This window comes from Taudactylus pleione, unplaced genomic scaffold (genome assembly GCF_031769625.1).
Source record: "Taudactylus pleione unplaced genomic scaffold, aTauple2 ptg000541l, whole genome shotgun sequence".
NCBI classification, from domain to species: Eukaryota; Metazoa; Chordata; class Amphibia; order Anura; family Myobatrachidae; genus Taudactylus; species Taudactylus pleione.
Genome location: NW_028284943.1, coordinates 113,487 through 140,700, shown reverse-complemented (window position 1 = coordinate 140,700; position 27,214 = coordinate 113,487). Strand labels below are relative to the sequence as shown.

The 27,214-nt window shown below is 44.4% G+C and overlaps 1 protein-coding gene across 1 annotated transcript; it reads right to left on the bottom strand.

Annotated features, from left to right (window-relative positions):
- Window positions 1-11,654: 11,654 nt before the first annotated feature.
- On the bottom strand, window positions 11,655-26,720 carry FUCA1 (alpha-L-fucosidase 1). The gene is made up of 8 exons (XM_088451199.1): window positions 26,155-26,720; window positions 22,504-22,638; window positions 22,209-22,346; window positions 19,591-19,696; window positions 18,729-18,929; window positions 16,905-17,095; window positions 15,703-15,802; window positions 11,655-12,586 (listed from the first exon to the last, which is right to left on the bottom strand). Exons 1-8 carry the CDS (start codon window positions 26,517-26,519, stop codon window positions 12,446-12,448), a joined length of 1,377 nt encoding a protein of 458 aa, XP_088307325.1. The 5' UTR covers window positions 26,520-26,720; the 3' UTR covers window positions 11,655-12,445.
- Between the last annotated feature and the right edge of the window lie 494 nt (window positions 26,721-27,214).

The following is a 27,214-nucleotide window of genomic DNA, read 5'->3' as shown; positions in this document are numbered from 1 at the left end:
GCTCCACAGACAGATCATCTCTCCCTAGTTCGGCAGAACCCCCCTCCCCCCACAGACAGATCATATCTATTATCTAAGTACAGAATACCCCACCCCCCTCAGGTCATCATTAATCATTTCTCCCCAAAGCCCCCACCCCAGACATCCCTCTCTCCAGACTCCATCTCCCAGCCCCATTGCCCTCATCTCATCATGAATTTGAAATTTGATTTTAAATAATTTTAAATAAACACCCAGCCCTGACCTCTGATGGCTAGCCTACCACTGCTACCACCAGGCACTGACAGACTGCTGCAGCCAGCTGATTGTATCCTCTCCACTGTGGTCCCTCCCCAGACTGTGAAGTTAACTTAAGAGCCTTCTGGCTATGACATTAAACTTCTTCACAGCCTGGGGAGGGGAGAGTGGAGATCAGACAATCGGGCTAACAGACTGCCCTGAGCAGCCCCATAACTCACCCCCCGCAGCTGCACCAACCACCGCTATCAGTCAGTGGCGTAAGTTCATCCCAGTCACCCAGAGGCAAGAAGGAGATGTGCACCCCCCAAAAAAAGGAAAGTAAATATGCTGCGCATATATATATATATATATATATATATATACACGCGCAAGTAGCTGTGATAAGAAATTATAATTATCAGGACTAGGATCTGATAATTAATAAATATCAAAAGCACGCTGGTCATATGACGCATGCGCAGAGGTACTTTTAAGTCATTACCCTTGAAGTCCCTCTATCGCAAAGGACAGCTCTCCCGAAAGCGATTTTAACCGCAATTGCTGATGCGTATGGCATTACTAAATGCTGCTATGATTGCGATGAGTGGGATGCTTAATGCAACCCACCCCAAGTGTCATGCACTTTAAGGGTCAAATTGATAACTATTTGCAGACCAAGGCCCCCATTTATTAATGATCGAAATTACAATGTGATCTGGGCATGATATTACCGTCCATGATAACATTGCAAAATGTTCCATCTGGAACATTCCAGGGACAGGGGCTCCGAAAGGAACCCATCACTGCAATGTGCCCGGAGAGCTACAGGGACTGCTGTGCATGAATCCACCGGGATTCTTCCCGCAAAAAGTAATGGGCAATCTGCCCCTGAGTGTTGTCCAGGGGGTGCTCTGTCCATCAGGGGTGCTCCCCCCAAGTGCAAAAAAAATAAATATTTTTTCTGTGTTTGTGAATTGTGTGCACTGTGGCTGCACATGCATCAACAAAGGAGCAGCGCCAAGCGTGCGCCTGTGTCCCATAAGTAAAGGGCCGGCTGGCTCGTCCGTTAAAGGGTGCTGTAACCCCAAAAGGGCACTCCAAACAAAATAAAAAAATATATTTTTTTGTGTTTGTGAATTGTGTGCGCAGTAGCCGCACGTGTATCAACAAAGTAGTGCCAAGGGTGCGCCTGTGTCATAAGTAAAGGGCCGGCTGGCTTGACCGTTAAAGGGTGCTGTAACCCCCAAAGTGCACTCCAAACAAAATAAAAGCTGGCTCATTTCTTAAAGGGTGGTGTAGCCCACAAAGTGCACTAGTCTCCAACAAAAAGAAAAAATTATTTTCTGTGTTTGTGTGCGCCTTAGCCGCACGTATATATCAATATAACATAAATGGAGGACCAAACTTTCTCCGATATAAATAAAATAGGGAAAGATCAAGAACCACTTCCTTCTAGTGCTGAAGCTGCTGCCACTAGTCATGACATAGACGATAACATGCTATCAACGTCGTCTGCCAAGGCCGATGCCCAATGTCATAGTAGAGGGCACATACAATCCCAAATGACGAAGTTCAGGAAAATGACCTTGAAAAAAACATTTAAATCATCTGAGGAGAAATGTAAACTTGCCAATATGCCGGAGTGGCAAGGAACGGCTAAGGTCTTTCCCTATGTTCATGACTAGTGGTTCAGCTTCACATGACGATGGAAGCCCTCCTCCCGCTAAAGAAATCAAATGAGTTAAGCTGGCAAAAGCACAGCGAAGAACTGTGCGTTCTAAGAAGATATCACAAATCCCCAAGGAGAGTCCAAGTGTGGTGGCGGTTGCGATGCCTGACCTTCCCAGCACTGGACGGGAAGAGGTGACTCTTTCCACCATTTGCACGCCCCCTGCAAGTGCTGAAAGGAGCACCCACAGTCCACTTGCTGATATGCAAATTGAAGATGTCACTGTTGAAGTACAACAGGATGAGGATACTGGTGTAATTGGCGCTGAGGAGGAAGTTGGCGAGGAGGATTCTGATGGTGATGTGGTTTGTTTAAATCAGGCTCCGGGGGAGACAGTTGTTGTCCGTGGGATGAAAAAGCCCATCACGGTCATGCCTGGGCAGAAGACCAAACATTCCACCTCCTTGGGCTGGCAATATTTCTATCCAAATCCGGACAACAACTGTCTTGCCATATGTACCATATGTAAAGGTGAAATAAGTAGGGGTAGGGACGTTAACCACCTAGGAACATCCTCCCTTATACGGCACCTGCAGCGCGTTCATAAAAAGTTACTGTCAAGTTCAGAAACTTTGGCTAAGACCGTAAGCAGTCCAGGGACACCTAAATCCCGTTGTCCTGTTGTATCCAAGCGCCTGCAAACCACAACGTCAACTCCCTCCTCGTCAATTTCCTCCTTAGTTCAGGATCGGAAGTAGTCCTGCAGGCCATGTCACTGGCATGACTGACTCTCCTATCCGGGATTCCTCCGGAGGATCCTGCATTGCTACGCCTCCTGCTGCCGCTGCTGCTGTTGCTGCTGCTGGGAGTCGTTCATCATCCGGGAAAGGAAGTAGTAACACCACTACTTTTACTAAACAATTGACCCTCCAACAGTCCTTAGCGAGGAGGATGAAGTACGACAGCAGTCATCCTGAAGCAAAACGTATAACTGAGGCCTTGACTGCTATGTTGGTGTTAGACGTGCGTCCGGTATCTGGAACGCCAGCAAACACTCTTGAACCTGCCCCGCCATCGCCTGAAGCAAGAGGTTGTGACGTGGTGGAACTCAACCCTCTATATGCTTCAGAGGATGGAGGAGCAGCAAAAGGCCATTCAAGCCTATACATCCACCTATGACATAGGCAAAGGAGGGGGTATGCACCTGACTCAAGCGCAGTGGAGAATGATTTCCGTGTTGTGCAAGGTTCTCCAGCCCTTCGAACTTGCCACACGTGAAGTCAGTTCAGACACTGCCAGCTTGAGTCAGGTCATTCCCCTCATCAGGCTTTTGCAGAAGCAGCTGGAGAAAGTGAAGAGGGAGCTAAGACGGAGCGATTCCGCTCGGCCTGTGGGACTTGTGGATGAAGCCCTTCATTCCCTTTGCCAGGATTCCAGGGTGGTCAATCTGTTTAAATCAGACCACTACATTTTGGCCACCGTGCTCGATTCTAGGTTTAAAGCCTATGTGGTGTCTCTCTTTCCGGCCGACACAAGCCTGCAGAGGTGCAAAGACCTGCTGGTGAAACACTGTCAGCTGAAGCGGAACGTGACACGTCAACAGCTCCTTCTTCATTTTCTCCCGCAACTGGGGCTGCCAGAAAAAAACTTAGGTATCCTAAGCAACCCTCTGGCGGTGATGCAGGGCAGGCAGGACCAAGTTTGGACATCTGGTCCGGACTGAAGGACCTGGCAACAATTTCTGACATGTCTACTGTCACTGCATATGATACTGTCACCATTGACCGAATGGTGGAGGATTACATCGGTGACAGCATCCAAGTAGGCATGTCAGACAGTCCGTACCTGTACTGGCAGGAAAAAGAGGCAATTTGGAGGCCCCTGTACAAACTGGCTCTATTTTACCTGAGTGTTTAGTGCAGCCGGGAACCTTGTCAGCGAAAGGCGTAGGAGTTTGCTTCCACAAAATGTGGAGAAGATGATGTTCATAAAAATGAATTCTTCCAACTCTTCCAGGGAGACCAGCCTCCAGAACGTACAGAGGGACCTGTGGTGCGGGGACGAGTTAATAGTCTGTGAGGATGAGGATGTTCACAACACTGAAGAGGGTGAGGAATCTGTGGATGAGGAGGATGAGGATGACATCTTGCCTCCGTAGAGCCAGTTTGTGCAGGGACAGATTAATTGCCAGCTTGTTTTGTGGGGGCCCAAACAAACCAATCATTTCAGCCACAGTCGTGTGGCAGACCCTGGCGCTGAAATGATTGGTTTGTTAAAGTGTGCATGTCCTGTTTATACAACATAAGGGTGGGTGGGAGGGCTCAAGGACAATTCCATCTTGCACCTCTTTTTTTTCTTTGCATTATGTACTGTTTGGGGCCTAGTTTTTTAAACTGCCATCCTGTCTGCCACTGCAATGCCACTCCTAGATGGGCCACGTGTTTGTGCCGCCCACTCGTGTCGCTTAGCATAGCCTTTTGGACATAAAAACACTATTGTGAGGTGTTCAGAATAGACTGGAAATGAGTGGAAATTAAGGTTATTGAGGTTAATAATAGCATAGGAGCAGAAAAACCAACACATTCTGTGATTTTAGCTGTTTTTATTCTTTTTTTTAAAAAAATACAGATCCAAAACACAAAACCCAAAACACGGAAGGGTGGTTTTGGCAAAACCAATCCAGATCCAAAACACGAAGAAAGATCCAGATCCAAAACACGAAAAGTGGCCGGTGCACACCCCTACTTATCACATATTAAACCTTAGATACCAAAATAGTCTTTATTTCACAGCATTTGTAATAAATGAATAAAACTCGGATCTTTTACTTTATAGCTATGGAACCTTTTGTGTAAGTGTGCATTATGTAAGTATTAGGGATATGGGAAAAGACGCTAGTTAGGTTTATCTGATTTGGGGCAGATGTGCACGCATGCAGCTAATAAACAGCGTTCAAATGCAGGATATTGTGCATTCGCTACTGAGCGTCATGTTAGCAGCGCAACTGTGCGTAATGTGTGGTGTTTATGCATGAGATTCTATTTATGATTGGCTTAACATATATATATATATATACACACACATATACAAACACATACACACACACATCTCATTCCTTACTTACAGTTTCAAACTGCAATGCAAATGTGAAGCTGGGGCCATTCTGTCTGGGAGTGGGGCTAAAACCTGTTTAGGATTCAGACAAATTCAATTGTGTAGATCAATGTCTGGGTTATATTACAATTGCCACAACTATACTTGTCTATATACAGGAATTCCCAATTTGTATATAAAACACTCACAGTATTCTGGTGTATTGTCTATTCTATTTACTTTTCTCAGGAGGCTGTTTTTCTTATTGTTTTTGGTAGATTATCAAAAACATTGCCATCTGTACTTAGCTTGTGAGTTGTAACTTAAAATGGCGCTGGTCGCAAAATGGTGTCTTGCATATTCTTATTTTTAAGATGGAGTCTAGCTGCCATTCGCAAGATGGCGTCGTTACGATCTAATTTTAAGCTGATCTTGTCTCAGCCAATTATCTAGCTTCGACGCCTGCTACTGTGGAAAGGAATGACCCTTAGCTTTTCCTTGAGGGCGAAAGGACAGATAGTATGATGTCCGAGTCTTTGTATTATATGAAAAGGACAGGAACGCCGTTTTGGAAGCTGCCAAAGTAGTTTGAATTTTATCTAATTCTGGACCACATAGGATATCTCCAGAATAAGGAAGAGACTTCAGAGCCCTTTTTAAGGCTACTTTCCAGGAACAGAGCCAAACAATACGGTGGGCCACTACTAAAGTGTCAGATATCCTGGAGGCTGCATCTCTAATGTAAGATATGTAGGATAGTTGTTCCCTTGAGGCATTAGGGGATATGTCTCTTCTAGGGCCTCTGCCTAGCTCTCAATGGCTTCTGCCACCCAGGCTGTAGCCCTAGCAGGACGAGTAATAGCTCCTGTAAGAGAGTATATGGATTTGTGACAAGCTTCTATACACCTATCTGTAGTCTCCATCAAGGAAGTTGCAGTATGGATGGGTAAGGTGGCATTCTTAACCAGACGTGTTACATGAGAATACACTGCGAGGGAAACTTCCCATTTAGTGCAAGCAGTAGCTGGCAGAGAGTAAAAGGAACTATTGGAATTCGAAACCTTTTATCGGGCATATTCCATGCTTCGCTCATGTGATCAGATAGCTGGTCAGAGTGAGGGAACTCTGGTAATACTACCTTTTGTAATTTAAAAAGTGGTTGTTTTCTCTTTGGAGCGGGTTCTTCCTCTTCTATTTGTAAATACATTTTTACAGGTCTCGAAAGAGCAGGTATATTTAATTTAGAGGGTGGCTCCTCGTCTCCTGAAACAGAGTCAGAGTGAGAGAGGTCTGCATGTTCTGTCTCCCCAGATGATATATCAGAATCAGATAACTGGGTGGGCTGGGAAGATAACACGGCACGTTAGTAGGTAAAGGCTTTTCCTTTTGCAGCTTTTGCTGAAAAACTGTAGAGTTGTTAGCCAAACTCTGTACTGAGGTAGACTGTACGTCTACCCATGGGGGAGACAAAGGATTTGCAGGGAGTACCTGCTGTGGCCATCCCATAGGGAGAGCTACCACGGGGACTGCTAAGTTGCCCGCAATCTTTGCCAGCACCTGAGAAAAGGCAGCCCAAGGGTCATGAGGAGGAGACACTGGGGCTGAGGGGCCTGTCACATACAAACGCAGGAAAAAACCACTATATATCTGCAATTGGCACTACTATCAACTAGGGATGAGCGGGTTCGGATTTCTGAAATCCGAACCCCCCCAATCCGAGTCATATCTGAGTCAGGCTCGACTTTTCCCGCCTGACTCGGATCTGAAATCGAGGCAAAACGTCATCGTCCCGCCTTCTGGATCTCGCGGGTTTTGGATTCTATAAAAGGTCCCCGCATCGGCGCCATTTCTCATTCCGGCTGTGGACAGTGAAGAGGGAGGGTGGGAGCTAGGGCTGGCTGGGCTGTGTTGTGCTGCCGTTGTCCATAGGGGCTGTGACCACTCAGTCCATAGGGGCTGACTGGGCTGTGTTGTGCTGCTGTTGTCCATAGGGGTTGGCTGGGCTGTGTTGTGCTGCTGTCATAGGGGCTGGCTGGGCTGTGCAGTCATAGGGGCTGTGTCCACTCCAAAGTCTATAGGGGCTGGCTGGACTGTGTTGTGCAGTGTCCCATAAAGGCTGTAGTCCTAGAGGGGTGCTGCAGTGTTGTCCAGGGGGTGCTCCCCCAAAGTGCACTCCAAAAAAATTTTTTTTTTTCTTCTGTGTTTGTGAATTGTGTGCGCAGTAGCCGCACGTGCACCAACAAAGTAACGCCAACCATGCGCCTGTGTCATAAGTAAAGGGCCGGCTGGCTTGACCGTTAAAGGGTGCTGTAAACCCCAAAGTGCACTCCAAACAAAATAAAAAAATATTTTCTGTGTTGGTGAATTGTGTGCACTGTGGCTGCACGTGCATCAACAAAGGAGCAGCGCCAAGCGTGCGCCTGTGTCCCATAAGTCTGTTAAAGGGTGGTGTAACCCCCAAAGTGCACTCCACAAAAAATAAACAATTCTTTTTTTTCTGTGTTTGTGTGCAAAATATATGCGCAGTAGCCGCACGTGCATCAACACAGCAGCAGCGCCAAGCGTGCGCCTGTGTCATAAGTCAAGGGCCGGTTTAGACATCTGGTCCGGACTGAAGGACGTGCCAACAATGTCAATTTCTGACATGTCTACTGTTACTGCATATGATTCTGTCACCACTGACAGAATGGTGGAGGAATTATTTTCTGTATTTGTGAATCATGTGCACTGTGGCTGCACGTGCATCAACAAAGGAGCAGCGCCAAGCATGCGCCTCTGTCATAAGTAAAGGGCCGGATGGCTTGTCCGTTAAAGGGTGCTGTAACCCTCAAAGTGCGCTCCACAAAAAATAAAATAATCTTTTTTTTTTTTCTGTCTGTGAATTGTGTGGGCTGTAGCCGCACCTGCATCCTCAAAGCAGCAGCGACAAGCGTGCGTCTGTCTGTTACATCGGTGACAGCATCCAAGTAGGCATGTCAGACAGTCCGTACCTGTACTGGCAGAAAGAAGAGGCAATTTGGAGGCCCCTGTACAAACTGACTCTATTTTACCTGAGTTCCCCCACCCCCCCCCCCCCTCCAGTGTGTACTCCGAAAGAGTGTTAGTGCAGCCGAGAACCTTGTCAGCGAAAGGCGTAGGAGGTTGCTTCCACAAAATGGGGAGAAGATGATGTTCATAAAAATGAATTATCAACTCTTCCAGGGAGACCAGCCTCCAGAACGTACAGAGGGACCTGTGGTGGTGGATTCCAGCGGGGACGAATTAATACTCTGAGGATGAGGATGTACACAACACTAAAGAGGAATTATTTTCTGTGTTTGTGACTTGTGTTCACTGTGGCTGCACGTGCATCAACAAAGGAGCAGCGCCAAGTGTGCGCCTGTCATAAGTAAAGAGCCGGATGGCTTGTCCGTTAAAGGGTGCTGTAACCCCCAAAGTGCGCTCAACATAAAATAAAAAATTCTTCTTTTTTTTTCTGTCTTTGTGAATTGTGTGGGTTGTAGCCGCACCTGCATCCTCAAAGCAGCAGCGACAGGCGTGCGTCTGTCTGTTAAAGGGTGGTGTAACCCTCAAAGTGCGCTCCACAAAAAATAAAAAATCCTTTTTTTTTCTGTCTTTGTGAATGACATTATGCTGTTCCTATTTTCTCTATGGATTAATTAAAGGACATTTTTATGAAGCCTGGTGAGTGCACCCCGGTGTTTTCTCTCTTATGAATCATTATAAACATTATATATATATATATATATATATATATATATATATATATATATAAACAAACACACACACGATGTATGTGTAACCTACGTATGCAACATTTATAGAACACCTATACTTGAAGAACCCTCGAAGAAAATTGATTTGGACACCAATCCTCTTATACCACATTCATGCACTTCTTAACTTGAGAGCTCCTTGTCAAACAGAAAATTGTCAGGTGCCCCCTGCCCTGTGGTGCCCTGTGCAAGAACACGTCGCACCACCCTAGTTACGGCTCAGTGCGCTGATGCGGTCACTTCTCTCCGAGCACATCACAGGGACGGGCTCTGTTCTTGTGTGAGCCATTTAATAAATCCCGCTATTCTCTCTCCCAGATCACATTGAGTATGCGGTTACTGATGAATGGGCGGGGGCGGAGCAATGACGCAGTGAGCTGTGATTGGCTCACCGTGGCCATTTTAGAGCCCTGATTAAGCAGCAATCTCAGGGGTGGAAGGTGCAAGGTAACCATATCAATATTTCAGAAACAACTAAACTCTCTGCCTGTCCAAGTATACTGCATCTGAAATAAAGTTAAAAGAAATATAAGACTTTGTGCATAGCAAGGGAAACAGTAAAAAAGCTGTGGAGGGAGCTATAACCAGGACAATTCAATCACCCAAGATGAACTGTAGTTGTGGACATCACGAACAAGTACAGCAGAACAACAAATGGTGGTGCGAGGTAAGGCAAATCATGGCCATCACTTTCAACTAAATTGCCCCCTTAGAGTAATGCTATTCTTCTAAGTTACTCTGCAGTACTATATCCTATACCACTTTTTTTTTTTTTTATAAAACAGCAAGTGAGAAAGTATGGGTAGCTTGAGTAGATCATCTAGATCAGTGGTTCTCAAACTCTGTCCTCAGGACCACACACAGGTCACGTTTTACAGGTCACCCAGCAGGTGCACAGGTGTATTCATTACTCACTGACACATTTTAAAAGATCCACATGTGGAGATAATTATTTCCCTTGTGATTCTGTGAGGAGACCTGGAAAACATGCACTGTTTGGGGTCCTGAGGACCAAGTTTGAGAACCTGTGACACAGATCATGGGCAGACAACGTATGGCACTTCAGCAGCTGTAAAACAACACAACCCAGCATGCCACAATTTTAGAAAGATCTAACAGCAGCTGAAGTGTCACGTTGCCTACCTCCAATATAACTCTACAATGCATTGGACACACTTCTGACATTGATGTTATATTACTACTTCTATTAATCTGGTGAAAGTGTATTGGACAATAAAAAGGCAGAATACCATCACATGCCACTGGACTAAGGGATTCAAAATAGTCTATGATTTGGAACCTTTCCAGTTTCTGGTTCCTCTTGATGGTCATCTCAATCATGTATACAGTGGTGCAGGGTAGGAAGTTTTGTACACTGGATATGTGCCTTGTATTTAGGTCTCCTCCGGAACCTTTCCGAGGAGACCTCATTTAAAGAGGGCTTTAAATTAATGGTAAATTTAAGGCAAACTGAATTTTTTTTGGACCTGTCTGTAGTAATCTACTGCTCTCCATAAGTCTCTATATTTATGGATAGAGCCTCCAGCTCTGGTCTCTGAGCCCTCTTGCACAAAGGGCTTGCTGACGATATCATATCCTCTACTTGATGTTGGCAAATGTCTATCAAAATGTAACCTTGTTAATGAATTCAGGCCAAAACAAATTAGCAACAGTTAGAGGGTAATCCAAAGACTTAGGTGCTAAGCCAGTTATAGGAGGGAAATGTAGTGTGTTAAATCAGACAGATTGAAACTGCATCCTTCAGCACCAACACAGAAGGGCATAATCAACTAAGTGTGTAAGCCCCGTGGCTTCCACACGTTAACTTGCAGAGGCTGATTTTGCTTGCAGTCTATTAAGGTGCAAACAGAATCAGCCAGCCTAGGCGGAAAAATGCAATAATTATCAAAATAGTGATGTCTGTAACATGTGCAAAGGTACTATCACAAGTCAATCTTTGCGAGTGACACCTAACACTCGTGCAGACACAATTGCAAAAGAGAAATTAAGATGACTCATATAAGTGCCTTGGATTGATAGGAAACGTCAAGTAATAAAATATGAAGTTTAAAAGTTCATAGTCATTCATATATCCTTTGGTCCACAGGAACCTTTCTGGTGTTCTCGGGCTTAATGTTGCCTCTCAAGATTTCCAATGTAGGAAGTACCACTCCCAATGTATGTATAGATAAATAGAGAGAAAAGCAAAAACTACTGCAGCTCACTCTCAATTGAATCTACCCCAAAATCAGCCTCAGGGAACCATGCAAAGTTTATCCTGAGTGACCGGCTAGTGCATGAGACCTGCTCCTGAGCGCATGCGCAGCTTCCCTCCAGTTATGGCAGGGGAGTCAAAATGTATTGTCCCTCTCCCTACATTTAGCAGTAATATGACGTCTTGCTACCTATACCGATCAGCTGTTGCTAGGCAACAATCATCTTGATGAACAAACATGACTGTCGATACAGAGACCCCAATTTTCACAGGTCCGCTCTTCTGCAAAGCTGCCACTTCCCATACGGACATGTATCGGTGGCCTCATGCATTTAGACTCTTAGCTAAGGCAGACAAGTTGTTGCTCTGCATACTGTATAGCAAAAATAAGAAGTGCTGGTGATGCTGGCCAGTCTTCACAGCAGTTCCTATCTGGACACACTTTAGTATTGCAGAGAAGGGAAAACATCTGCCATTTTCAGGTAAGGATAAACACAAGGGGAAATAGCATGATTGTCATTGAAATGTCAATAAGGATGTGAAACCTCACAATTCTGTTAATGTGCATCAAGTTTGAAAAGAAAAGTAAGAAAAAGTAGGATATGTTGTTAATAGGTAAATTAAAAAAAAGATAAACACCTTTTTCTATTGCAAGAAAAAAAAAAAAAATCACTAAACTATATGTGTTTAAACAATCATTTATTAGAAATTTGTAATTTGAAAAAAAAACAAAAAAAAAAACGACATTTGGACCACATAGTACAATATAAACTGACCAACTAAATCATTTGTGCAGTGGTCAGCTAAGATAATAAACTAAATTATGTGATAATTACAATCCTTACCCTCCACCTCTCCCAAACCATCAAGGGACAAAAAAGCTTAAATCAAAGTGAACAGCAGAATCTTTCACTGCAAAAAACTAACTATAATAAGGCATAACAACTTAAGCTTAACAATGCAGTCATGGCCAAAGTGCTTAAACAAAATGATTTGAAGAACATTATATCTGAAATATAAACTCGTGTTACAGTGAAATTCACATGCTTGGAAACTTACATGTACTGTGCAAGGAGTAGAATAAATCAGATAGCAGCATACAGAATAGTGTACTACATGAGTACATCTAAGTCGATACATTGTTACAGTCAGACCTACTGTATGTAGCACAGAAGGCACAAATACATAGAACATAATACCCTTAATCATCTATCTGGAAGGTCATAAATCCCCATAATCTGAAAATCTAAGAATTTCATATTAACAGATAATAGTGCAAAACCACAAATTGTTACATGTAAGAAACAGTCAGGGCAGCGCATACAACATCATCCTACTCAAATCATTTGCTTTTTAATAGTCTCTTCAATATGTTCCTGATTGCATAAAGGTCCAACATCAAGTTGTACGAGCTGACCAGTGCGGAATTCCAATAGCATTTTGCTACTCAACACCTCCAACTTTTTAAAATGGCTAAATGACTCCTTCCAGTTTCAGAGTCCAGCCATACTCCACAGGAAAACCTCCAGGAGGGATGGACGGCAGCTCAACCACAAGCCCTACTTTTGGGTCAGGTTTCCAGGCTAACTTCCCTGTGAGCCCCAACATTGTCACCTGCAGGAAGCAATTTTGTAATTGTATTAATGGTCATCAGCTGTAGATTACAATGGTAAGATAACATATGCAGAATGTTCAGAGAGATTTAGTTGTTTTTCCCACTTTAAAAAAATCTCTGGATTTAGCAGGATTTTGGCACAATATAGTTGGGACCTCTGCAGATCAGCTTTTCAGCTGCTGTACTCGCCCTAGCAGGGGAAATATGACAGTGGGACCACCAAAGTACTATTATTGGGAAGGGAAAACTCCTTTAAGAAGGTAAACAGAACCTTGCAGAGCACAAAAGTAAGCACTGATACCGCTTGCCCCCATGTATTACTGTGGGGCTGGGTGGTAAATGACATGGGTGCTGCAAGGCTGCACGCTAGATCTTGTGATGCTTGTGAGCTCTTGCGCACGCTCATGTAGGGTCAGCCAGGAAGGGAGACACAGTGCATCAGCACTTGGCTGATGCAAGGTGTGCTCTGGCGGAGATCGCCGGAGGGGAGAGTTTTCACTCCCCCACTCCGGCAGATGAGATGTTAATACAGCTCATCAGTACTGCTCCCTGCTTCGCCTTGGTAAAGAGGCAAGGCAGGAGGAGTTATAGGGGCACAATGCGTGCCGCTATAATACATCTCCCACAGTCCGCTGCATGCTACAAGTAGCATTGAATTCAGCATAACAGTCCTATGCATACTAGAGAGCCCCATACCACCACTACCGCCATGCATAACAGCCTAATGACGTATAGTGCACAATAACAGCATCACCACTGTCCCATGCCCACCTTTACACCCTAGCACAATAACCGGTCAGTCTCAAGGCTCCCACACAGCTGTATGCAAATCAACTCCCAAGGCCACTACATACAGTTATACATCAAGATTTATGCCCACCAAATGCAGCTCTGTGCCAGGATTTCAGACTTCTCCTAAGCACTCTATGGGGTATAGTTAAAGTTCGATTTTGCATTTGATTTTATATTCAATTTAGCTCACCTAAAATTGAATCAAATCAAATGTAGATATCACTGTGAAAATCCAACATTTACTTAAAATCGATTTTGTTGCTAAATTGAACTTGATGTGGTTCGAATTTGACTAGCAAATCCTTGTTGGATTTTGGATGCCCATGTCCAAATCAAATTGAACACAAAAATCGAACTTAAAATCCCCAAAATAATAGACCTGCTCATACTGGCAATTTTAGCATGAGCAGGTGCCAGTTACACAGATCTATGCATGCTTCTGTGTGGAAAAAAAAATGTAAAATACACCCCCTCCCCCCACAACCTAAATGCACAACAGCACTGGGCTTTTCTGAGCTGGTACTGGTTGTGAAAATACAGCTGAAATAAAGACATAGGGGTCCCTGGTATTTTCAACAACCAGCACCGGACTCTTTCTAGCAGGGGTCTCATGCCACTGCCGGGACCCCCAACCAAAGCATTCACACCCGACTGCTAGTCAGCCAATGCTGGTGATCCCTGGAGAGGTGGGGTACCCCTAATAAAGGGGTTCCACCTCTCCAGGGTATCCCAGGTCTGGGCTGATCGCCCTGGGCTATCCCCAGCACAGATGGTGCCGGGTTGATTGTGTCAAAAATTAGATGAAGTAATATTTTCTTTTACAGTAGAACTAGAGGTGCCAGCAAGCCTCCCCCGCCTGCTGGTACTTTGAGAACCACAAGTACCAGCATGCGGGGCATTAAGGGCACACTGGTACCTATAGTTCACCTGCAGAAGAAATATTAAAAAAAAAAAAAAAAGACAAGTAACCCGGCATCCACCGCCCAGGCCTCGGGTTGACTGGAGAGGGGGAACCCTTTTCTTAGGGCATCCTCATCTCCCCAGGGATCCCCAGCCTGGGCTGACTAGTGGTCAGGTGTGAATGCTTTGGGCATTACACCCCCGCTAGAAAGTCCGTTGCTTGTTTTGGAATATACGAGGGGACCCCCTACTCATTTTGGCCCCCGTATTTCCAAAACCAGGACTGGCTCTCCGATCCTGGTGCTGGTTGATGAAAACACAGGGGACCTCCATGTCTTTTTTCCCCTTTATTTTCACAACCAGGACCCGCTCAGAAAAGACTGATGCTGCTTGTGCATTTATTTTACACTTTTAATTGGTTTTTAAACACTGAAGCATGCATGAATGTCACTGATCTGTGCATGTTTCTGTGTAACTGGCACCTGCTCATGCTAAAATCACCAGCATGAAGCAGGTTTATTATTTTTGGGATTTTCAGTTTGAATTTGCCTTTGATTTGGTGTGCAAATTAAAAATCGAATATTAGTAAATCGGGGATCCTATATTGGTCTATGTAAAAGTACAGATGTTTAGTCGATATTCAATCCTAAAGGAGATTCGGTTTCATATTAGATTCCACATTCAATTTTGACTTTAATAAGTCTCAGATGCTCAAAATGGAAAGCAAAATCATCCAAAACACAAAATCGAACTTTGATAAATATACAGCAAGTGTGCACCCTCATGTCTGTCAAATTTACTGAAATTTGCAGTTTCTGTACCATTCCCACAAACATGAGCTCTGTATCAACCTCTATTTTCCATTTCTTACAATTTGTCCCTTTCATTGTGGTGCTAGGTTCCTCCACATTAGTGTGAAAAAAAAACAACAGAGCAAATAGCACAAACACAAGGGGCTTCCACGCAATAAAATCACCGGTGGTATGATTCTATTATACCGCTGGGATATCAGGTTTCAAAGCTGATGGAGGTTTTAAAACCAAGCAGGCTAGGTTTGTAGGAACTACAGTGTGGTTTTTACGAATGAAAAAACACGTGATGAAAGTCACACTCGGGAATTCAATTCAGCACGATGTGCTGCTGGACATCCCTGCTTCTGATAGTAGCTTCACTCATTATGCTGCGCAGCTATAAGATGCAAGGAAAAGCAAGCAATGATATTAATCAGTGAGTACATTTGCCAGACCATTCTAGAGGCACTCCATGCTGCACTGAGTACAGCTTGTTGGGGTGCCTCATGAGCCACTCGCTGGACACAGCATTATCTAAAAGGATGATTTGTGCAAGCATAGTGTAGATGTGTGTTGCAGTAAATTACAGAAAGCACACAGCATACACTTTATAAAACAGTTTGAATACTCACATTAGCAAAGGGGGAAGCTATTGGCGAACCCAACTCTAGAATATTCCCTTCGGGCCATTTCAAGAAGATACTGTATACAACTGAATCTTTGGCAGTATACCTGAAAAATTAGGTTCTTTAGTTAGAAGAAAGGAATGATGTTAAACAAGAAAAACACACTTTATTCAGAGCAATAAGCCAGGAAGCAGATTTTCAAGAGCAGAGTAGAGAGTCTCAAAAATAACACAAGTATGAAAGTAAATTCTTTGAAACTAAGGGGCCACTGATGAGTTGCACACAAGCTGACTTCAACTACTTTGACACTGCAGGAATGGTACTAAGGGTCTGATTCAAACTTGCTCGCAAGTGGTTCGATGGCCGGGCAGTGCGTGCGCGAGCCCCGGAGCAAGTGAGAACGTCACTCGCTCGGGGCTCGCAGCAAAACGGGGCGGCTGTCAATGTCGATTGACAGCTCGCCCCATTGTGTAGGCGGGTCGGGGGGGTGGCTGGCCAAACGGAGGCGTTCCCGAAGGAATGCCTGCCGTTTGGGGGCAGCCCTACTGACATCACACGTTATATGTCAGTAGTGAACTTCCTGCTCTATCAGAGCAGGAAGTTCACTGGGGCTTGCGGTGGACGAGACCCTACCACAAGGGTCTCGTCGCAAGCCCGATGGTCGCGACCATCGCCAGGCTGCCCGCTAAAGCTGTGGGTGGTCACCTACAGCTTAGCGAGCAGCCTGTAGGCTGGTAAAATTTTTTTTAAAAAAAACGGCCCGCCGATTCAGAGCGAGCGCTCGCATATAGCGCCTCTGAATCAGGGCCTAAATATGGATATCCATCCATATGCTAAGCTGAATGCATCTATATGACCTCACCACCTTTGTCTGTATAATTGGTTTCATAGCCATCATCATTATCAGCACACACTTAAACCACCCCTATCCTAGGTTTTCCGCCTACAGGCCCTCACTAAACAAACTCCGTGCAGATGCCCATTGCCAGCCAGTTACACCCATTCAGCCACAAGTGGAGATGCGTACAACTCTGAAGCGCTTGTAAATGCGTGCACTCAACTACGAAGCATGCGCAGTGCTAAAGAACACAAGATCTACACGCAAAACAAACTTGCGTGCAACTCTGGCTTGGCCCCTAGGTTCTTGGTTTTGGTGCACCTTCCTCCATTATTCTCCAGGTTTAAAAATATTCTTGGGGCCACCTTACCAGATGTCGACAGTAGTATTTTCCCTTTGCACCCTCCAAGGTTTAGTGGCATAAATTGCTTCTCCGTTAATATTCAGCCATTTTCCAACATTTCTAAGCCTTTCTTGAAAAATGGGCATGATCAAGCCATCCTTGCTGGGTCCCACATTCAAGAGATAGTTTCCTCCGTAACTCACAGTCTGCACGAGTTCCTGAGGGTTATTACATTACAAATCAAGCAAAGACATACACAAATACTGGAACTAACAAGTAACAAAGGTTTGGATCATCTATCATTAGCGACAAATCAATATGATTGACCAGGGGATCTCAACTCCAGATCTCAAGCACCTCCACCAGGTCATGTTTTGTGGATTTCTTTAATCATTCCAAGGTGAGTTCATCTATTTTGCTGGGTCAGTAATTATCCCACCTGCTACCACAGACAGAAATCTTCAAAACATAACCTGTTGGAGAACTTGATTGTTGAGCGTGAGAACCAGTTTTATAGATAAAGAATGCAACAGACATCAAAAGTTAATTTTCAAATACCTGAAAGTTAAGGTAGAACAAGGTCACATAGGAGGTTATTTTGTAATAGTAGCGCACAGACAATATGGCCTAAGAATCCACTAGAACACTTTTTAAAACCACAATCAACACTCAAAAAAAAAAAATTTTTTGTAAATAGGCCACTGCTTCTTCACTGGTTTACCCTGAAATTAAAAGGATACTGATAATAAAAGCAAACCACTGTTCATTATTAAGCTCTCCCCCTGACTGGACAGTGTGATAGACTATAGTGGCAACACAGTTTAATGTATTTAGTAATTCCCCATTCCATAGTCTGTCATTTTATATTTTTACAATAACATCTTTCAACTAAAGGTGCCTACACACTTGGCGATGTGCTCACGATCCGACATTGTGTCCGATTTCCCCTTGAACTCTCCGGCAGTCTTGGGCACGATTTGGTGTTAAAACTGTCCAATGTGACAAACGATCTATCGTGCCTCCTAACTATTCCAGTGCATTGTGACTGCGATTGTCAGATCTGCCCTACAGCACGGCAGATCTGAAGATGCGATATACGACCAGCATCGGCATCGTGAGTGGACACTCACGATTTGGGCATATTTTACACGATTTGTCGTCACAATGCGCCGGAATTGGGCAAATCATGTAATATATCGCAAAGTGTGTAGACACCTTTAGTCTGTGTCTTGCAAGTAGAGATCAGTCCAGCACTGCACTGCAGGAGACAGCTTCCATATTCATCCAAACGTCTAAAGCAAGAATTTAATACATTGCACCCCATATTAGTAGCTGAATACCACTCCCCTTTACAGATAATCTAAATCAATTACATGACTATGTGCCTGATTCAGAGATGGTCATAGAAGCACAGTAGCTGCGTCTTTGGATGCAGCTAATGTGCCAAAATAGGCTAATGCTGCAGGAGGCGTCTTGTGTAAACAGACACTGGCTGCGGTGATCCAGTGCTGCATCCCAAGATGCAGTATCAGATCACTTGCATGAGTATTGGCCATCTGTGTAACCTGTCTCTTATATAACCCTCAGGTTACTCAGGATGGCCGGGAAGTTCATGCTTCTGGGGCCAGTAAATCTGTGTCAGAAGACGGCTGCAGCAGGTCAATTATGCTGCGGCTTAGGAGCACTGCGACTGTAGTCACAGAAAGACATGTACATGCGCAGTACAGATCCTGCACACGTGCAGATCTCCAACCATTGGAGATGTACGTAAACCCAATGGTTTATGTACATCTCTGAATTAGTCCCTAAGATCATACACCATGAAACATTAGAAGGGGGTTTTTCACTCACCGAAATGATACATCCTTCATCCATAATCTGGTTGACTTGCATGTTGCGTCTGTAACCCCAGGAATAATGGTCTATGGAAGTACACTTCTCCCATTTGTGGTCTGGGAGGGTAGATGGAGTGAATTTATCAGCACAGTTATAAAAGCCTCCATGGTGGCAAGAACAGTTGCTTCCCCATCTGTCATTCACCACAACTTTGTCCTAAAACAGACAGACATGTTAGTAATCGTACTCCTAAACGTTTGTTCTGGAGCTTTCTGGAGTCCTCCGTTTTCTCTTTTTCCTTTCAAATTGAGAATATACTTGACTCTGGGGGGCACCACTGACTAACCAACTACACTACCAGAATACTTGTATTGTTGGGTTATCTCTAGACATTGATTAATTTGCAGTCAGCTACAAGAGAAAGATTTATATTAAAAAAATTACCATTTTCAATAAAATCTCCACCTTTTGTTTTCCTTCCTGTAAATCATTATTTTTTCAGTGTAGAAAGGGAATTTGGCACTATAATAATGTAAAAATCTGTTATTTTTTTTTTCAGGTATTATAGAAGGGTTGTGGAAGAGGTACTTTTGTATGTAGAGTTAAGGTTTATCAGTTTGTTTATCTTGATATATTAGCAAATGACCTAATACAGTAAGTGGTTCAAAATTATCCCACTTTTTGTATGGAGAAATTTTTTTTGTTAAATGCTAATTAAATAAAAATACATCTTACATGTTAAATAAAACAAATATCCAAAAATAATAATAATTAGAAAAGGATACACAACTCATACTTATTTTGAGAACACAAGTGGATGATAAAATATGATCTAGCATACAAAATGATGAGAAAAAGTAAAATTTAATCATTACACCTTGATGGGGCTATCATTGTAGAGCCAGGCCAGGAAATCTGTGGAGTTCCAGTAAGTATCTGGTGATTCCCAATCTCCATCAGACCAAATTAAATCTGGTTGGTACCTAAAAATAGAAGGATGACATTATAAGGATGACATTATAAGGATGACATTATAAATGCCAAACAAATGGCCAGTCGAATAGGTAGACACAGAAGGACTTGGATAGAAAATTAATCTGTTTATTGAACTGATATTTTAGGGTAAATCCACATTTAAATTTGCTAACAACCTAAAAATAATGATTAACTATAAGTTGCCTACAGACAGTACACAATTGATGGATAGGATACGCTTAGTGGTCACGCTAGCGCAGGCAGGGCGCCTGTCGTAAAAGGGCACTTCAGAGCGTTCCTAAGGAGTGCCCGAAAAAGGGGAGTGACCACTCATGAAAGCGGGCATGGCTTTGGGATGCATCCCCTTTTCATCACTGTAGGGGGCCTGCTGGGCTGCCCCCAAGTATCTATTCACTCGCTGGTGACTGTTTCACCGGATCTTCCCGTGGCCAGCTGTTTCAGCGGGGTGCCACTATAAGGGCAGGGCGCGTTTCAGCACTTTCAAATCGGGAAGGGTGCGGTGCAGCGCTCCGCTGAAACATCCTAGTGGGTACATTAAGCTTTTGCTTCACTAACAGCCCATCCAAAGATGCCTCTCATGCATAGGAGTACCAGTTTTCTGCAGTTGGAACCACAGTTTGCCATTTTGTCTTATAGGTAGCTTGGAGAAGTGCCAAAAGCAGCAGTGTTTGGACATAGTCAGGTCCATAAATATTGGGACATTGACAGAATTTTCATATTTTGGCCTCTATTCACCACCACAATGGCTTTGAAATGAAACAAACAAGATGTGATTTAACTGCAGACTTTCAGATTTAATTTGAGGGTAATTACATCCAAATCAGGTGAACGGTGTAGGAATTACAACAGTTTCTATATATGCCTCCCATTTTTAAGGGGCCAAAAGTAATGGGACAAGCTAAACAATCCTAAATTTAACTTTCACTTTTTAATACTCTGTTGCAAATCCTTTGCAGGCAATTAGAGACTGAAGTCTGGAACGCATAGACATCACCAGACGCTGGGTTTCATCCCTGGTGATGCTCTGCCAGGCCTCTACTGCAAATGTCTTCAGTTCCTGCTTGTTCTTGGGGCATTTTCCCTTCAGTTTTGTCTTCATCAAGTGAAATGCATGCTCAAATCGGATTCAGGTCAGGGGATTGACTTGGCCATTGCATAACATTCCACTTTTTAGCCTTAAAAAACTCTTTGGTTGCTTTTGCAGTATGCTTCGGGTCATTGTCCATCTGCACGGTGAAGCGCCATCCAATGAGTTCTGAAGCATATGACTGAATATGAGCATATAATATTGCCCGAAACACTTCAGAATTCTTTCTGCTGCTTTTGTCAGCAGTCACATCATCAATAAATACAAGGGAACAAGTTCCATTGGCAGCCATACATGCCCACACCATGACACTACCACCACCATGCTTCACTGATGAGGTGGTATGTTTTGGATCATGAGCAGTTCCTTTCCTTCTCCGTACTCTTCTCTTCCCATCACTCTGGTACAAGTTGATCTTTGTCTCATCTGTCCATAGGATGTTGTTCCAGAACTGTAATAGCTTTTTTAGATGTTGTTTGGCAAACTCTAATCTGGTTTTCCTGTTTTTGTGGCTCACCAATGGTTTACATCTTGTGGTGAACACTCTATATTCACTCTTGTGAACTCTTCTCTTGATTGTTGACTTTGACACATATACATCTACCTCCTGGAGAGTGTTCTTGATTTGGCCAACTGTTGTGAAGGGGTTTTTCGTCACCAGGGAAATAATTCTTCTGTCATCCACCACAGTTGTTTTCCGTGGTCTTCCGGGTCTTTTGGTGTTGCTGAGCTCTCCGGTGCGTTCTATCTTTTTAAGAATGTTCCAAACATTTGATTTGGCCACACCTAATGTTTTTGCTATCTGTCTGATGGGTTTGTTTTGATTTTTCAGCCTAATGATGGCTTGCTTCACTGATAGTGACAGCTCTTTGGATCTCATATTGAGAGTCGACATCAACTGATTCCAAATGCAAATGTCACACCTAGAATCAACTCCAGACGTTTTACCTGCTTAATTGATAATGAAATAACGAGGGAATAGCCCACATCTGTCCATGAAATAGCTTCTGAGTTGATAGTCCCAATACTTTTGGCCCTTTAAAAAGTGGGAGGCACATATTGAAACCGTTGTAATTCCTACACCGTTCACCCGATTTGGATGTAATTACCCTCAAATTAAAGCTGAAAGCCTGCAGTTAAAGCATATCTTGTTTGTTTCATTTCAAAACCATTGTGGTGGTGAATAGAGGCCAAAATCTGAAAATTCTGTCAATGTCCCAATATTTATGGACCTGACTGTACCACAATGGATAGTGATGTCGAGTCATTAGGTGTTCCTCCGTGTATACAGTTCATTTTTCAGTTTTAGGTGGATAGCCATATTAACACACATAGCAATGTACATTGGGTCAGATTGGGCAATAACAGAGGATGTCTTATTCACAAGCAGGAAGTATTGAGTCAATATTTACCTTGTTACCAGGTCATACAGTTCAGGCATGCTCTTTGTGAACACAAAATACTGTGTTTTGAAGTCATTTTGTTTGTCAATTAAATAAAGAGGATGAAACCACTCCAGTAACGAATGATATAATCCATAACGCAGGTTTCTAGAACACAAAATTATTAACATTAGGCTGGAATATGGTTATGAATGGCTCTCTATTGAAACACAGCCCAACTGGGACATACTAGATGAGGATTGTGTTTAATAGGATAATGGAGAGAAAGAAATTGGTTAGTTTTTGACTATTTAATTCAACAAACCTTTTTTTCAGCGCCTCTCTCAAATCTCCCACCAGGTCACGATGTGGCCCATTGTCCACAGAATTCCAGTTCCAGGACACAGGAGAACCCCAGTTAGTAAAACCTTCATGATGCTTTGTGGTTAAGACGACATATCTGGCCAAAGCAATAAAAATAAGACATTATGTACAGTCATATGAAAACAACATTTTCACTGTATAAGTAAAACAAGAGGACTCTGCTGTCAGAGAGATGGAACTAAACAATGAAGGTGAAACTCAAGAGGAGGAAGTGGTAAAGCAATAACCTACAACCATGGTCAGTTTGTATCATGTTACAGTGCACAGTATCACTCAGAAATATAAGTGATACAGATGATTAAGGGGCCAATTTATCAAAGTGTATTTGAGGTATAATCAGTGGTGTCCCTCCCCGCTATGACACCTGGGATGGGGGAGAGGTGCCATGAGCGTGGCGCAGCTGTTGAAAAAAGGGTGTGGCCTCACAGATGGAGCGTGGCCTCGCGGCACAAACCCCGGCCTATGCCGTGGGCATATCTGGTGGGAAGTGCCGGCTCCCTCACTGTGACAGGAGCCGAGTGCTGCACTTAATGCTACAGTGCAGGAACCGGCTTCTGTCACTGAGGGGGAGCCATCACCTTGGTGTCACCCCTCGGCAGGTGACACCTGCACCCCCCTTGTGACACCACAGGGAATAATCCCCGAAAAAACACCAGTTTTAGGGGGTTTACCTCAAATACTAAGTATCCCCCATATGTATTAATGAGGGACCGCAGCAGGTATCTCCAAAACCTGCTGTGATCCCTTCATTACCGCTGGCAGCCGCCTCCCCCATAGGTTCTATGGGGGATGCGATGCTGCCAAATTTACCAATATCCGGAATGCAATGCATTCCACATATTGGCCCCGCAGCTAACGCCATCTGAAAACAACATTAGCCGCTGTAGCCTATCGGCTACACCGCGCACTATTAGCCAGCGGAGGGATCCGCCAGAACCCTCCCCGGCTATGGCGGGTGTGCATGTGGAGTCCACGGGACTGCGCATGCGCAGCACCCCCTGCGCTGGCCAGCAGCTCTCCGGAGACAATGAAGGGACGGGCTCCTTTCGGAGCCAGTGTTCCTGCATGTCCCGAATGATACATCCGGCCGATAGGATCGCTTTTTGCAATGCGATTATGGGCGTTACTGGCATGCCCTTATCTCATTGCAAAAGCGATCATTGATAACTGGGCCCCTAAAACACTAGATGGCACTTCAAGATGCAGAGCAGCCAACGTCTTAGCCAAGTTCTACCAGAGAGCTTGAAATAAAGCGGCCAGTGGATAAAATGTTATGTAACAATTTTCTGAAAAATAACTTTGTATTGTATGAAGGTGTTATGACAGGGCTCGACAAATTTTTTAAAAATCTAGAATCTAGGAGCCATATTAAAGGTTTAGGAGCCAGACCATCGTCCATTACTAAAATATATGAAAGCTTGTATAGACCACCACACATGCCCTTTCAGTGCCCCTCAACCTCCCCACATACAATCAAATTACCACACATGCCTCTTTAATGGTCATCAGATTCTGCAACATGCCCATATCAGCCCCTGTAATAGTGCCCCAAGTAGTAAGCCCCCTGTGATAGTGCCGTGCGAACACACACACACAAAAACAAACAGAATATTTACCTTAAGCCCCGAATATGCGTCCACCGCTCCTCGTTACTATGGGAGAGACATCATGACGTCTCTCCCATAGTGCCCGTGGGGGGAGCTGGGCTCAGGACTGAGCTCCGGCTGCCACTGTGGGGAGTCGGGTGCACGCAGGTAAAATGTTACCGGGTCCCCGGCAAATTGAGCTTCCCTGCGGTGCGGGGGGGGGGGGGGGGACCCTTGGAAAATTCTGTCACCAGGAGTAAAATCGTAATCGCCATGGCGACCGGGATTTCTCGAGCCCTGTGTTATGACCTAGGGCACATAGTAAAAATGTTGGCAGTCTATTTACCGATATATTTGGTGGATAAAAGTGCTATGTCCGATTCATGTCGAATTTATCTTAAACAGTAAATATCTAATTTTCTTCCAAATTTAACAGAACACCTACATCCACTCACCTCTTCAATTATTAACAATGTAAAATAAGATAAGATAAAGGCACTCGCATATATAGACACAGGGGTGGACAAAGATGGAAAATGGAATAAGTGATATCAAATATGAAGAGAAGTGTTTTTAACATATTTTGTCTGGTTTCCCATATTATTGGGAAATATATTCTCTTCCAACTTCAAATGTTGTTCTCTATCTTGGTTAAGTAATCCCGACAAGAAAAAGAGAAACCACCCAGTGCTAGTCACTTAGGAGGAACAAGCACTACTGCAGCAGTATAACAAAGAGGTACTTGCCAACCTCACAGATAAATCAAAAAGCAGTTTTACTACACTTATATACCTTTGTTGGGATATTAAATCATGCATATAATAATGTACAAATAATATTTATTAAATAAATCAAATAGAATAAGCACAAGGAACATACAAAACATACATTTTTGTGCTTTTTATGTTTTGTATATTTCTAGTGCTTATTCTAATGATTAATCTATTTAATAAATATTATTTGTACATTATATGCATGATTTAATATCCCCCCCTCCTCCTCCCATAGCCTAACCCTAAACGCATAACCTGGAATCAGTATGATTTACTGCTGTCTAATCCCTACAGCGGCAGCCTGACAGAGGAGGAAATCCTGATCGTCCTTAAGGTGAGTATAAACTAACCTAATTCTACTCCCTAACCCTCCTTTAGGGGTGCCTTACCCTAACCCCCCCTTCCCCTAGCCTAACCCTAACCTCCCAGGGGGTACCTAACCCAAAATTCCCCCGGGATCCCTAAATCTAACCCTCCCACCGCGGCTGTCCGCGCCTGGCTTACCTTCGATCGGTAAGCCGGGTCTCCCGGCGTAGGTCTAATGACCGGTGTTGGGATTTCGATGCCTGTCATTTGTACCTTGCCTGGATTAAGCAGTCGGGAAGCCAGCGGTCGGCATTGCGACCGCCGGCTTCCCCATAACCTAGTACTTTAGGGGAAAAGCAAAGGAAGGAATTGAAACTATTTTTTACAAGTATATCATCCACTTTATGGATTTTTTTCCCTTAAAAACGTTGTAAAAGTGAGGTTAGGGCGATTATAAGCAAGTGCTCTGTATATTTCTTTCCCCTGTAATGATGCGTTGGCTCACTGCTATTCACTTCCTTATACAATACATACATAAATTGGGGAGTGGAAAGGGGGTGGAGGGAGAGACATTTCACACCAGATCACGCTGCAGCCTGCTCATGTGATGCGGGGAATTAGGAACAACACCTGTCACACAGAGCAGACAATAGCAGATCTGGCTCATGTGATGCCCCGTATACTAACCCCCAATACAGGAGCTATGTGCTTGGCCGTCAGGGCGTGTATACACCTATAGTTTGGGATGACACCTGTGGGGGCAGCCTGGCTTCCCAATGTCATCATGATCACTCGCAGCAGTAACCTCTCTCCAAGACACACACACTGTCCCATCCCTCTCTATAGCCCTGGCACCACACCCGCCGCAGTGCCCATCACACCCTCCGTCCCTCCCAGGAGCGATCCTTGCATCCAAGGCGAACTCACCGAGCCCCGGCTGCCTCAAATAGCTCCGCCCAGGAGTCCGGATCGAAGAACTCAGCGGTGAATTGCGGGGCGAAGTCGGCGTAGGAGAAGCCGGGCGGGTAACTCTTGTTCATGAACTGGACGTACTGCGGGCTCTTCTCATGCCGCCAGTTCCACCAGAACCACTCACTGCCGAAAGAGGGCACGGAGAACACGCCCCAGTGCAGGAAGATGCCGAACTTGGCTTCATCGTACCAGGGCGGCAGTGGCCGCGCATCCAGAGACTCCCAGTTGGGGGCATATTTTGCAGAATCCCCGGCAGGCAGAGGGACGGCCAAGCACAGTAGCAGCAGGAAGCCGGCTAGGGAGCCAACTGCAGCCGCCATGAGAACAGCTCAACTTTCACTAACTAAGCTTAGCTGCAGCTCTATCCTTCCCTGTGAGCTGTCATGTGATGCACGGTGTCCCCGCCCTCCATCCATAGCCAGCGCTCCTCTTCCTTGTTCCCTTCAGTCACTTGTGCAGCTGACTGACTGCCCTGCTACCTGTACCTGTGACAGGGGTACAGCGGCGCGAGAAGTATCCCTTGTGAGATCATAAAACCTGTAACTTCAGCTGCAGATCTCACATATATACCTACCTGTCACACGGGGTGTCATTTATAAAAGCACTTCACCAACGTTATATACAAGAACGAAAAAGGAAGGACATAATTTTAGTGGGCAGATCTTTTTTTTTAAGTGAAAACTGGAACCCCGGACCGGCTCCCTGCAGCGACCTCTGCCGCTGTGGAGCTCTCTGTGCATGTGACAGTTATCACACGGAAACGATGCATCCTCCACTGCTGCACCTGCTGCTGCTCCCGGGCGGAGTTCGCAGCACGGAGATGGTTGCTAGTTCAAGCAATAGCTTAATAAAGTATACATATTCCCCTTTCCCACTGGTTATGTTCGGAGGTTAGGGGATGTAACCCTAATGCTGGGCATGCACTATACAATTATCTATCAGATATTTGTCCAATCTGGCTGGTTGGAATGAAAACCTGGTAATGTATGGGAGCTAATAACAGTCGTCCATTTGC

Coding starts and splice junctions, on each gene's coding strand:
- FUCA1 (XM_088451199.1), bottom strand. CDS start 26,519: ATGGCGGCTGCAGTTGGCTCCCTAGCCGGCTTCCTGCTGCTACTGTGC. Junction 15,803..16,904: donor AATACTACTGTCGACATCTG/GTAAGGTGGCCC, acceptor CTAATTTTTCAG/GTATACTGCCAAAGATTCAG. Junction 12,587..15,702: donor TAGCTTCCCCCTTTGCTAAT/GTGAGTATTCAA, acceptor TGCTTCCTGCAG/GTGACAATGTTGGGGCTCAC.